Source organism: Moschus berezovskii, chromosome 9, assembly GCF_049115385.1.
Source record: "Moschus berezovskii isolate FMDL1 chromosome 9, NW_MosBer_1.0, whole genome shotgun sequence".
Classification (NCBI taxonomy): Eukaryota; Metazoa; Chordata; class Mammalia; order Artiodactyla; family Moschidae; genus Moschus; species Moschus berezovskii.
In genome coordinates, this window is record NC_142468.1 from 81759661 (window position 1) to 81773560 (window position 13900).

At 41.7% G+C, this 13900-nt stretch overlaps 1 protein-coding gene across 2 annotated transcripts in view; it reads right to left on the reverse strand.

Annotated features, from left to right (window-relative positions):
* The window catches only part of ANKRD31 (ankyrin repeat domain 31), a 153937-nt gene extending 140978 nt beyond the window's left edge, over window positions 1–12959 (reverse strand). Inside the window, exon 1 of one of the 2 annotated variants that reach the window (XM_088840339.1) lies at window positions 12805–12959. In XM_088840339.1, the coding sequence (XP_088696465.1) occupies window positions 12805–12959 (155 nt within the window). The remainder of the gene's footprint in view (window positions 1–12804) is intronic. The other variant, XM_088840340.1, reaches the window with a different exon arrangement.
* Between the last annotated feature and the right edge of the window lie 941 nt (window positions 12960–13900).

Below are 13900 nucleotides of genomic sequence, written 5' to 3' on the forward strand. Positions count from 1 at the left end.
AAACTTTTAACATAGTTCAATGTAAACTACTCATAAAAATTATAACTAAATTTGCTAAAATTCCTAATTATACCACTATTAATATTCTATATCAATGCATTTTTTCAGAAATATAGTCTTTAAATTAAAACTTATCCAAGATGACCCATGCACCTATGGGTACCTTATTTTTGACAAAGGAGGCAGGAGTATACATTGGGGCAAAGACAGCCTCTTCAATGAGTGGTGCTGGGAAAACTGGCAGCTACGTGTAAAAGAATGAAATCAGAGCACTTCCCAACGCCATGTGCTCAGTCACTCAGTCATGTCCGACTGTTTCCGACCCCATGGACTGTAGACCGCCAGTCTCCTCTGTTCATGGGGATTCTCCAGGCAAGAATACTGGAGTGGGTTGCCATTTCTTCCTCCAGGGGATCTTCCCAACCCAGGGATCGAACCCCAGTCTTCCACACTGCAGGCGGATTCTTTACCATCTGAGCCACCATGCATCCTCCTAATGCCACACAAAGATAAACTCAAAATGAGTTAAAAACCTAAATGTAAGACCAGAAACTATAAAACTCTTAGAGGAAAATATAGGCAGAACACTTGATGACATAAATCAAAGCAAGATTCTCTATGACCCACCTCCTAGAGTAATGGAAATAAAAGCAAAAATAAATAAGTGGGACTTAATGAAACTTAAAAGCTTCTGTACAGCAAAGGAAACTACAAACAAGGTGAAAAGACAACCCTCAGAATGGGAGAAAATAATAGCAAAGGAAACAACCGACAAAGAATTAATTTCCAAAATATACAAGCAGCTCATACAACTCAATACCAGAAAAACTAAAAACCCAATCAAAAACTAGAAAAAGACCTAAACAGACATTTCTCCAAAGACATACAGATGACTAACAAAACACATGACGAGAGGCTCAACATTGCTCATTATTAGAGAAATGCAAATCAAAATTACAATGAGATACCATTTCACACCAGTCAGAATGGCCATCATCAAAAATTCTACAAACAACAAATGCTGGAGAGGGTGTGGAGAAAAGGGAACCATCTTGCCAGTGGGAATGTAAATTGATACAGCCACTATGGAAGATGGTATGGAGATTGCTTAAAAAAAATAGAAATAAAACCACTATATGACCCAGCAATTCCACTCCTAGGAATATACCCTGAGGAAACCAAAACTGAAAAAGACACATGTATCCCATTGTTCATTGCAGCACTATTTACAATAGCTAGAACATGGACGCAACCTAGATGCCCATCAACGGATGAAAGGATAAACAAGCTGTGGTACATATACACAGTGGAATATTACTCAGCCATAAAAGGAGTGCATTTGAGTCAGTTTCTAATGAGGCTATTATACAGAGTGAAATAAATCAGAAAGAAATATAAATATCGCATACTAATGCATATGTATGGCATCTAGAAAGATGGTACTGATGAGTTTATTTGCAGGGCAGCAATGGGGAAACAGACATGGAGAAGCGATGGACATAGGGAGTGTGAGGAGGGAGCGAGTGAGATGTGTGGAGAGAGCAACGTGGAAACTGGCATTACCATGTGTAAAACAGCCAACGGGAACATGCTGTTTGACTCAGGGGACTCAAACAGGGGCTCTGTGACAGTCTGGACTGGTGGGATGGGGAGGGAGATGGGAGGAAGCTTTGGGTGGGAGGGGACATGGGTGTACCTATGGCTGACTCTTGTTGATGTTTGACGGAAAACAACAAAATTCTGTAAGGCAATTATCCTTCAATTAAAAAATAAGTTTAAAAATCTTATCCAAGATGAAAATTAAGACTTATTCGTGTGCTCATGTTCTTTTTAAATAAATACTCTGCTATTTTTGGATATTTTGGAGTAAGGGGCAAACATCAATATAGTTTTTGAACAGAAATGAAATGAGGAGGTGATGTGAAGGAACCAGTGCTGGTGGGTTTTTTTCATTCACCAAGATCCCAGGGTTAAATTCAAGTGTATATTTTCGGAACATAAATTACAGAACTTTAAGGTTTGGATTCACACAAAGGTAAAGAGAAAAGATAGTCCTTGTTCTCAAGAAGCTTCAGATCTGGTGAGGGACAAAAACAGCAAAGATCTATCATGGCAAGGATGCTACTAAGCAGAGCATTCTAAGCATGCTGCTATATATCATTCTAAGGATGTTACTAAGAATTTCTTCTGTTTAAAAAATCTTTAAAGAATGAAAAAAATGGGCAAAGGATTTGAATAGACACTTCTCCAAAGAGGATATAAAAATCAGTTCAGTTCAGTCGCTCAGTCATGTGCGACTCTTTGCGACACCATGAACTGAAGCATACCAGGCTTCCCTGTCCATCACCAACTCCCAGAGCTTGCTCAAACTCGTGTCCATCGAGTCAGTGATGCCATCCAACCATCTCATCCTCTGTCATCCCCTTCTCCTCCTGCCTTCAATCTTTCCCAGCATCAGGGTCTTTTCCAATGAGTCAGCCCTTTGCAACAGGTGGCCAGAGTATTGGAGCTGCAGCTTCAGCATCAGTCCTTCCAACAAGCATTCAGGACTGATTTCCTTTAGGATTGACTTGTTTGATCTCCTTGCAGTCTAGGGGACTCTTGAGAGTCTTCTCCAAAAACACAGTTTAAAAGTATCAATTATTTGGCGCTCAGCTTTCTTTATGGTCCAACTCTCACATCCACACCTGACTACTGGAAAAACCATAACTTTGACTAGACGGATCTATGTTGGCAAAGTAATATCTCTGCTTTTTAATATGCTGCCTACGTCTGTCATAGTTTTTCTTCCAAGGAGCAAGCATCTTTTAATTTCATGGCTGCAGTCACTATCTGCAGTGATTTTGGAGCCCAAGAAAAGAAAGTCTCTCACTGTTTCCATTGTTTCCCCATTTATTTGCCATGAAGTGATGGGACTGGCTGTAATGATGTTAGTTTTCTGAATGTTGAGTTTTAAGCCAGCTTTTTCACTTTCCTCTTTCACCTTTATCAAGAGGCTCTTTAGTTCCTCTTTGCTTTCTGCCATAACGGTGGTATCATCTGCATATCTGAGGTTATTGATATTTCTCTTGGCAACGTAAAAAATGCTCAACAATACTAAGCATTAGGGAAACCATAATGAGATACCACTTCACACAAACCAAAAACAAATAAACAAGCAAAAAACAAAAATAACAAGTGTGGCAAGTATATGGAGAAACTGGAACTCTTGTACATTGAAGTGGGAATGTAAATTGGTACAGCCACTGTGGAAAACAGTATGGTGGGTCCTCAAAAAATTAGACACAGATTTACAATTTGATCTAGTAATTCCTTTTCTGTGTATGTACACAAAACAACTCAAAGCAGAGACCTGAATTTGTACACTTATGTTCACAGGAACACTATTCACAACAGCTAAAAGGAGGACGCTGACAAGTGTCCATTGACAGACGAGTAGATAGACAATGTGGAACCTACATACAGTGGGATATTTTTCAGCCTAAAAAGAAAGGAAATACCAGTACATGCTACATCATGGATAGACCTTAAAGACATCATATTCAGTGAAAAAAGCCAGACATAAAAGAACAAGGTATAATTCCACTTCCACGAGGTACAGAGAGTAATCAGATTCATAGAAACAGAAAGTAGAATGGTGGTTGCCATGGGCTGAAGGCAGGGAAGAACAGGGAGTTATCACACACAGAGTGTCAATCTGGGAAGATGAAAAAATTCCAGAGATAACTAGTAGTGATGGCTGCACAACAATGCGAATGTATTTAATGTCACTGAATTATACACTTGAAAATGGTTAAAATGCTATTCTATATTATATATATATATATCACCACAATTAAAAAAAATGTTTTAAAATCTTCCCAGAATCCAAGAATGTAACAATGTACTAAGGCATAAATATATGATTTGGAATGATGGTTTGTTTTTTTTTATTCATTTACTTTTTTATGGAAAATTACAAATAACAACAAATAAAAGACTACAGTACACTCACCATCTGGGTGCAATAATTATCAGCACCCAGCCATTATTGCTTCCTCTATAACCCTTGCAATCCTCTGCACCCATTGTGAGTCTCTTACTAGATTATTTTTAAAGCAAATCCTGAACATCTTATTCCATTTAATTTGGAAATATTTCAGTATTCAACTCTAAAAGATAAGGACTCTTTTATAACCATAATAATCATACCTTTAAAAAAAGTCAAAACTAAATACTTAAAAAAGCTAATCATTACTTAATATTATTAAACTTTATATAGTCTATAGTAAGCAACCTCTATAATGGCTCTCAGTATTTATACCCTTGTATATGGTACTTATCCTTGAGTATGGACTGGATCCAGCGACTCTTTTTATAAACAAAACACAGCAAATAGGTTGGGATGTGACCTCTGAGGTTAGGTTACAAGAAGACACTGGCTTCCATCTTATCCTCTCATTCTCTTGCTGCTTCTCTCTTGTGGAAGCCAGCCTGCCATGCTGTGGATGTCCTTTGCAGAAGCCTATGCAGGAAACCAAGGGAGGCACCCCGCCAACAGAGAGGAGCCAAGGACTAAAGTCAATAGCCAGAGAAGGAACTGGATCTCACAACTTCCATTTGGGTGGTGGCTCCTTCTCATGAAACTGTGAGATGAATGCAGCCTTCTGAGTCCTTTAAGCCACTCCTAGATTCCTGAACCACAGACACTACACAATATGGTTTACTGCTTTAAGAAGTGAATACATTTTGGAGTAAGCTGTTACACAGCAATGTAAACTAACAAACAGATTGCAGTCAGATTTCCCTGTCTCTTTTTACAATGGTTTTATTCATATCGGGATATAAACAAGATACACACATTGCATTTGGTTGTCTGTCTCTTAAGTCTCTTTTAAAATCTGTAAGTTATACCTTTCCCTGCCCCTTAGAGTTTATTTGTTGAAGAAACTGGGTTGTTTTTCCCATAGAGTTTCCCACATTTGGGATTTGAAGACTGCATGTCATTTCACATGTTCCTCTGTCCTGTATATTTCCTGTAAACCAGTTATTAGATCGAGAGGTTTGATCTGATTCAATTTAGGAGGCAATATGTGTACTTTCTACAGGAGATAACAAAGAATGTGTTGAGAAAGGCAGTCGTGCGCATACCATCTTTCACCCCTGCTAGGCCCTGGGTCTGGAACATTTCCTACTAAAAGTCCTCCCAGCCTGTACTGGACTTACCACCTTGTATGGGAATACACTTTCCTGTTTAGCCTCAGGGTGTCCTCCTCGGTTCTGTCGAAAAGTGTGTGTCATAGGGTAGCTGGCCAGCCCCATTACTATGTGTCTATGTGTCCTCTGTGGGGAGAGGATGAAGCCCTTCGTGCAGTGGCACCAGAGGGGAGTGTGCAGGCCAGTGACCGTGCATTAACTGCAGAGAGTGACTGCAGGCCATGGGGACTGACGCCCACTACTGAAGCCAATCTTGCCCTATCTCTTCTCTCAGAGTTAACAGCTTTCAGAATAGTATTTGGCACCATTCTGTTTTAATCATCGGAGGAGTCTTTATTTTGACATAGATCCTGACCCAAAATGTTGCTTTCTTTAGCTATTTTAGTACAATTATTCACTGTCTCATTGTATCTTGCTTTATATTTTTCCCTTCTGCAAATATATCCTTTATAACAGGTATGTCTTATCTAGACAATTCAGGAGGACAGTGCTAGTCTATCTTAAAGGACAGAATGAACGCTCATTTTGCAGGGCATTTTATTCAATTAGCCTTTATATGCACTTACAATGTTCAGAGAATATTATTTGACCTGAACATATACCTAAATCTATGTAATAATGAACTATCTTAGAAAGTGGTTCTGTTTAAATGTATTGAACAGGTTTAGTTTGAGATGTATTCTTTAAATGTTGTTGAGCAGTTAATATTTACCAGAGGCTGAGACAGAAATTAAGGATTGATAAAGGGTTCTCAGGGCACATATAAGAAAAATGAATCCTTGTTGATGTTCAGTCACTCAGTCGTGTCTGACTCTTTGCAACCCCACGAAGCTTCCCTGTCCTTCACCATCTCCCAGCGCTTCCTCAAATTCATGTCCATTGAATCAGTGATCCCCTCCAACCATCTCATCCTCTGTCAAGAACAGAGCACAGAGGACGAGACAGAGAATGAATCCTGCCTCTTAGAAAACAAAAATCAAACAAAATCTTATTAGTCAGTGATTTAAATTCTTACAGATTAGCAGCAACACCTACCAAGCCATAAAAGAAACTGGATGCCTTTTCCAGTTTCCTAAGGGTTAGGACCAAGTCCAGGCTCTCAGAGTACTTTTCGGACACAGTTATGGCATCCTCATTCTTTGAAGGCCTTGCTTTATGTAATCCCACTAGTCGTCAAATACTTTCTCAGATTTTAGCAAAAGCACCTTAATAGCTACACCTTTAAGGATTATTTAACTATGTGAAACTGTATGTTTTGCCTGTTCTCAGCTCTTCTAAAACCTATTCTTCTCTTGTCGGTCAAAGTTGGAAGCTTGGGCGTGAAAAACAGAATAAGTTGCATACAAGTAAGCAAAGAAGATTCGGGCGGGGTGGGGGGGTAAGCAATGGCATTCAGCTCCTGCAATGCTTAGACTTTACTGTATTCCCATACCAATAAAAAAATAAAAAGAACACTAATTTTTAACCCTGAGCTATGAGGTCTGAAAGAATGATGTTTATATGGCACTGCAAAGAATCATTTCAAAATGAATTAAAGGGGGAAAAAAATATTGGTTAGCCATGACACAGTGAACTATCTATAGCTAGTTCTCCACTCATTACAACTAAAAACTCTAGTAGAATATTTTTTAAAAGCTACCTGAGTAATCTAAAAAGTAAACAATAGCAGGTAAACTGGGGACTGAAACTAAACTCTAAGTAACAACCTTGCAGTAAGTGAGTCTCATGGTTTGCTTGGGCTTTTTGGTTCAGTTTTTTGCTCTTACTGTTTTTGTTTCCAGCTTTGACCTTAAGCCTAAACCTAGAACTGCACAGTGGGCACGATACCAAAAGCTTCAGGAGAAACCCTTCCTAGCTTTATCGAGAAAATTAGAGAAAGGGACCCCTGAACACCAGAAGGTATGGGGGAAATCCTTGAGTTTTGCTGTTTTCTCTTTTTAGCTTCAGAGCAATACTACTACCAACTATGGTAGCTTGGACACTTAAAACTCAAGAGAAAACCTGTTTCTCTCCTCCTAGAAGAACCATACTCCCAAGAATATGGAGAATCTCTTTTATTTTCTTCTCTCTTTTTTTTAAAAAACTTTGCCCTGAAGATGGCCCCAGCTTCAGGGAACTACTCTACAATGAAAGGCTGACACTGAAAGATATCCATCTTTCTGGTCATATAAACTCACATTTGGGGGTACATGGAGGAGAGGGTGCATGAAAATCCTGGAGAAAAGAAAGCAGGGAGGGGGACCATCTAATTCTGTATGTGATCCAACATAAGTCTGAGTTGTTCTTAAAGGAACGATGCAAAGAGACAGGAAAACAATATAATGGGAAAGACCAGAGATCTCTTCAAGAAAATTGGAGATATCAAGGGAACATTTCATACAAAAATGGGCACAATAATGTACAGAAATGGCAAGGACCTAACAGAAGCAGAAGAGATTAAGAAGAGGTGGCAAGAATACACAGAACAATACAAGAAAGGTCTTAAAGATCTGAAAAATCATGAAGGTGGTCATTCACCTAGAGCTGGACACCCTGGCGTGTGAAGTCAAGTAGGCCTTAGGAAGCATTATAATGAACAAAGCTAGTGGAATGATGGAATTCCAGCTGAGTTATTTAAAATCCTAAAAAATGATGCTGTTAAAGTACTGCACTCAACATGCCAGCAAATTTGGAAAACTCAGCAGTGGCCAAAGGACTGGAAAGGATCAGTTTTCATTTGTATCCCAAAGATGGGCAATGACAAAGAATGTTCAAACTACCAAACAACTGCACTCATTTCACATGCTAGCAAGATAATGCTCAAAATCCTTCAAGCTAGGCTTCAACAGTACATAAACCAAGAACTTCCAGATGTACAAGCTGGGTTTAGAAAAGGCAGAGGAACCAGAGATCAAATTGTCATCATTCATTGGATCACAGAGAAAGCAAAGGAACTCAAGAAAAATATCTACTTCTGCTTCAATGACTACGCTAAAGGCTTTAACTCTGTGGATCACAATAAACTGTGGAAAATCCATAAAGAGATGGGAGTACCAGACCATCGTACCTTACTTTTCTCAAGAGAAACCTGTATGAGGATCAAGCAGCAAAAGTTAATGTTTACATGGAACAGTGGACTGGTCCAAAATTGGGAAAGGAGTACAACAAGGCTGTATATTGTCACCCTGCTTATTTATCTTATATGCAAAGTACATCATAAGAAATGCCAGGTGGGATGAAGCACAGGCTGGAATCAAGAAGGCCAGGAGAACTATCAACAGCCCTAGATAGGCAGAAGATACCACTCTAATGGCAGAAAGCAAAGAGGACTAAATAGCCTCTTGAAGAGGGTGAAAAAGGAGAGTGAAAAAGCTGGCTTGAAACTCAACATTAAGAAAACGAAGATCATGGCATCCAGTCCCATCATTTTATGGCAAATAGAAGGGGAAAAGTGGAAGCAGTGACAGATTTTATTTTCTCGGGCTCTAAAATCATTGCAGATGGTGACTGCAACCATGAAATTAAAAGATGCTTGCTCCTGGAAGGAAAGCTATGACAAACCTAAACAGTATATTAAAAACCAGAAACATCACTTTGCCAAAAAAGGTCCACATATTCAAAGCTATGATTTTTCCAATAGTCATGCACGGATGTGAGAGCTGGACCATAAAGAAGGCTGAATGCTGAAGAATTAATGCATTTGAATTGTGGTGCTGGAGAAGATTCCCTTAGACTGCAAGGAGATCAAACCAATCAGTCCTAAAGGAAATCAACTCTGAATATCCATCCGAAGGACTGATGCTGAAACTGAAGCTCCAACACTTTGGCCACCTGATGTGAAGAGCCAACTCACTGGAAAAGATCCTGATGCTGGGAAAGATTGAGGGAAGGAGGAGAAGGGGACAAAAGAGAATGAGATGGCTAGATAGCATCACCGACTCAATGGACATGAATTTGAGCAAACTGTGTAAGATAGTTTGGAACACGGTGTGCTACAGTCCATAGGGATTCAAAGAGTCAAGACATGACTTAGCTTCTGAACAAGTCTTAGGCTCAACTCTGAGCTGTCCACATGCAGAACAGATTCAAAATAACATAATAAAGGCTTAGAGAACTGAACTATGACATTAACTACTTCCCAAATTCCAGATTAACCCCTGAATGGTACATGAGTCAGACAGACTCAAACAGCATAGTAAAGGCTTTGAAAATTGGACTGATGTAACCACCACCCACAAAAGGCAAAACAGAATGGGCAGTCAGATCTAATCAGACTGACTGTCTCTTACAATAAACAAAATCAACACCCTCTAGTGGATTTTAACAGGAACAAAAGTTCAAAATATAACATTCAAAATATACAGGATATTATGCAGAATTACTCAGCATTCAAAGAAAAGGAAAATCTGACTAATTCTTGAAAGAAAAGATAACAGATTTGAATGCCCCAGCCCGTCCAATACAGATGCTGGAATTATAAGACAAAGATTTTAAAACGGTTATTTAAATAATTCTCTATGAGATAAAGGTAAACATTTATCAAAGGGATGACAATGAAGTTCTCAGCATAGAAATAAAAATTATAAAAGAAAATCCAATGGAAATTTTAGGAGATATAATTGCTGACAAAAGCCCGTCTAATCAAAGCTATGGTTTTACCAATAGTCACATATGGATGTGAGAATTGGACAATGAAGAAAGCTGAGTGCCGAAGAATTGATGCTTTTGAACTGTGGTGTTCGAGAAGACTCTTGAGAGTCCCTTGGTCTGCAAGGAGATCCAACCAGTCAATCCTGAATATTCACTGGAAGGACCGATGCCGAAGCTGAAGTTCCAATACTTTGGCCACCTGATGCAAAGAACTTACTCATTGGAAAAGACCGTGATGCTTGGAAAGACTGAAGGCAGGAGGAGAAGGGGATGACAGAGGATAAGATGGCTGGATGGCATCACCGACTCAATGGACATGAGTTTGAGCAGGCTCCGGAAGTTGGTAACAGACAGGGAAGCCTGCTGCAGTCCATGGAGTCACAGAGTCAGACACGACTGAGTGATTGAACTGAACTGATTATATAATATCTGAAATTAAAAATTCACAGGATGGTCTCAACAACAGAATGGAGATAACATAGGAAAGGCTAAGTGAATCTGAACGTAAAGCAATAGAAATTATACAGTCTGAAAAACTGAGAGAGAAAACAATCGAAAAAAGTTAATAGAGCCTCAAGGATCTGGGAGACTATCAGAAGGTCTAGCATTCACATCACTTAAATCCCAGAAAGAGAGAAGAAAAAGATTGGTACATAAAAAATATAAGAAGAAATCATGACAGAAAACTTCCGAAATTTGGTGAAAGATATGTTTACAGATTCAAGAAACTCAGTGAACCCTAAACAGAAAGAACACAGAGAAAACCATTACCAGACATGTTATAATCAGACTGCTAAAAACCAAAGATGGAAGGAATGGAAGCAGACAGATTTTAAAAGATGATATATTACACAGATGGAAAATGTGTTTTAAATGGGGAAGGAGGTGCTTGACTACAAGGGACAGGGAGCACAAAGGAGGGTTTGGGTTGTTTTGTTTTTTTTTTAGTAACAGAACTGTTCTGGATCTTGAGTGTAGTGACTATTATGACTTCATGTACTAGTCAAAATGGTCCCCACATACCATTAAGAGCAAATGTTACTGTCTGTATATGTAAAAGAGCCAGAAATCTGAATACCATCCTATACTGCTGCCCGGCTCTCATCCTCCATATCACGTCAATCACCATTTCCTACCAAATTTACTTTCTAAAGATTTCTCAGATTTGTCCTTTTCCCTCTGTTACCACTGTTTCTGCCTAGCTGAGTTCTCATCATCCCAATCTGTTACTACTTTGATCCCAAAGCTAACCTGCACAGCCGTGCTTTGCAAAAGGTAACCCATGCTCTAACAGTATCAACTTTAACCCAGACACCTGTCAGAAATGCATAATCTCAAACCCCACTCTCAGTTCAGTTCAGTTCAGTCGCTCAGTCGTGTCCGACTCTCCGCGACCCCATGAATCACAGCACGCCAGGCCTCCCTGTCCATCACCAACTCCCGGAGTACACTCAAACTCATGTCCACAGAGTCGGTGATGCCATCCAGCCATCTCATTCTCCGTCGTCCCCTTCTCCTCCCGCCCCCAACCTTTCCCAGCATCAGAGTCTTTTCCAGTGAGTCAACCCGTCGCATGAGGTGGCCAAAGTATTGGAGTTTCAGCTTTAGCATCAGTCCCTCCAATGAACATCCAGGATTGATCTCCTTTAGAATGGACTGGTTGGATCTCCTTGCAGTATAAGGGACTCTCAAGAGTCTTCTCCAACATTAGAACTCCTGAATTGGAATCCACATTTTAACAGGATCCTGAAGTGATTTAAAGAAATAAAAAACCTTTCATTGGCATTTACAAAGCCCCGATCCAGGGCATGCGTGAGTGAATGAAAATCTGATTATGCTACTCCTCCACTTAAGATCTTACAGACTCCCTACCAGGATGCATACAAGCTACCTTTCTCTCCAGGCTCATCTTTCACCACACCTATCACAACATTTAAGACGTCAGTAATACTTAACTGTTTGCACGTTCCAGCACACATAACACATTGCTACGTCCCACCACGACACCTTTACCCAGGCAGTTCCCTTGGCCTGAAAACCTCTTTATCTGACTTAACTCCTATCCACCTTCACGCCTCTACTCAGAAGCCAACCCTGTGTAGCAGATGGGAATCCACCTGTCAGTGCAGGGGACACGGGTTTGATCCCTGGTCTAAGATTTCACATGCTATGGGGCAGTTAGCCCCCTGCCACAACTACTGAGCCGGCACTCAAGAGCCGGTGTGCTGACAGCCTAGGCTCAACAAGAGAAGCCACCACGATGAGGAAGCCCGTGCACCCCTACAAAGAGTAGCTCCCCAATGACTGAAACTAGAGAAAGCATATGTGCAGCAACTCAAGGGAACCAAACATCAATAAATAAATTACAGAAGTCAACCCCTCTCTGAGCTCCTCAACCAGCCTGCACCTACCTCCAACCCTGAACTTCCCACGCAATATTGAACTGATCTGTTTATGGCTTTCCTGGCCTGTAGGTTTCTCAAAGGCAGTGGCCTCTTCTCTTTTATCGTCTCCCCACGTCCAGCACAGGGAACTAGCTATGTTTTGATGAAAGGAACAACCATCTTCTCTTGATTCTTATAAAGCTATCCGTCTCCAGTTAGGCAGTAACCAGTTCCCCCATCACACGATCGTTTCTGGAAAGTATAGGAACTGCCCCTTAACACCTGAGTTAGGAATCGCTTGAAGCGTAACGCATGAAGGGTTTGGACACAATACTTTTGTACCTGTAGAAAAAAGCCCCAGGTTAAGAAAGCAGGCCTTTTTAAAATGTCCTAACACCACCTAACTATAAAGCTCATTCGGTCCTAGGTGAGTGGGTATGGGGGGGTTTGGGGGTCTTTATCTACAAAGTTCTTAGCTCAGGCCTGGGCGCCCCACAGGCCCTGCTCTCGCCTGCACGCTGTCTGGCTGGGAACACGATCCCCTCAAACCTCCGCGGGCCACCCGCCGCCAGGGCCCCGGCCCAAGGGCGGTCACCTTCTCCAGGGCAGCGCCTCTTCCTCGGGGTCGCTCTCCGTCACGGACCCCTCTACCACCGTTTCATCGCTGTCCCAGTCTGCGGCCTGGGAGCCTTCCTCCATCTCCACGTCGCACTCAGAGTCTTTCTTATCCTCCTTCTCCAACTCCTCCATTTCCGCAAAACAAAAAATATATATATATTTTTTTTTTAATCAAAAAAAGTAAAAATCACAAAACAAAGATTGCTCTGAGGGCCAGGAGAAACTATGACTTTATAACAACATTCTGGCGGGAAACCGGCCTGTTCTGCGAGTGCACCTTAGGCCGCGAGTGCGTCGTGAGAAAAGCGAGCCAGCGCCGCGCAGTGAGCGCACGCGGCCGGCAGGGGGAGCCTCACACGGCCGGCAGGGGGAGCCGCGCGCCGCACGTCGGCCCCGCCCCCGGCCCGCCCCGCCCCGGCCGGGTAGTAGCCGGAGGGAGCCGAGCGAGCGTCAGAGGGCCCAGGGGTTCTCGGCGATCCAGGGCGTGGCTTGCTACCGCACCCACTTTCCGCACCTTTGCTTTGGGGCCCAGCGGTCACGGGACTGGAGCTGCGGCCTCGGGGATCAGACAGGAAGTGTTGCCGCAGACAGACCGCAGGTCGAGCCCGCCTCAAGCTGCCAGCAGAGAGGGAGAGCTGGGTCAGGTCCCTGCGCAGCGCCATCTCCGGGCTTGTGAGAGGCAGACCCCGGAAGGAACTGTCGCCTCTGACAGACTTTTCTGAAGCCAGAAAGAGTGCTTTTGAGTCCACCAACTGCTGCCTTTTTCACACCCCCTTCCCCCCAAAGTCGCCTTAAGTAGGCAAAAACAAAAATATTAATCAGGAGTTTTTAAATCACCAGCTGATTTATTAATAACTGATGTATTTTGTATTTCTTTTTTCCCCCTCATCAACTCTTTGGTTACCCTGGAATACAGAAAGGCAGGTTCAGTTCAGTTCAGTCGCTCTGTCGTGTCCGACTCTGCGACCCCATGAATTACAGCACCTCAGGCCTCCCTGTCCATCACCAACTCCCGGAGCTCACTCAAACTCATGTCCAACTCAGGTTAAATGCTTTATTTTTTACCTTTATTA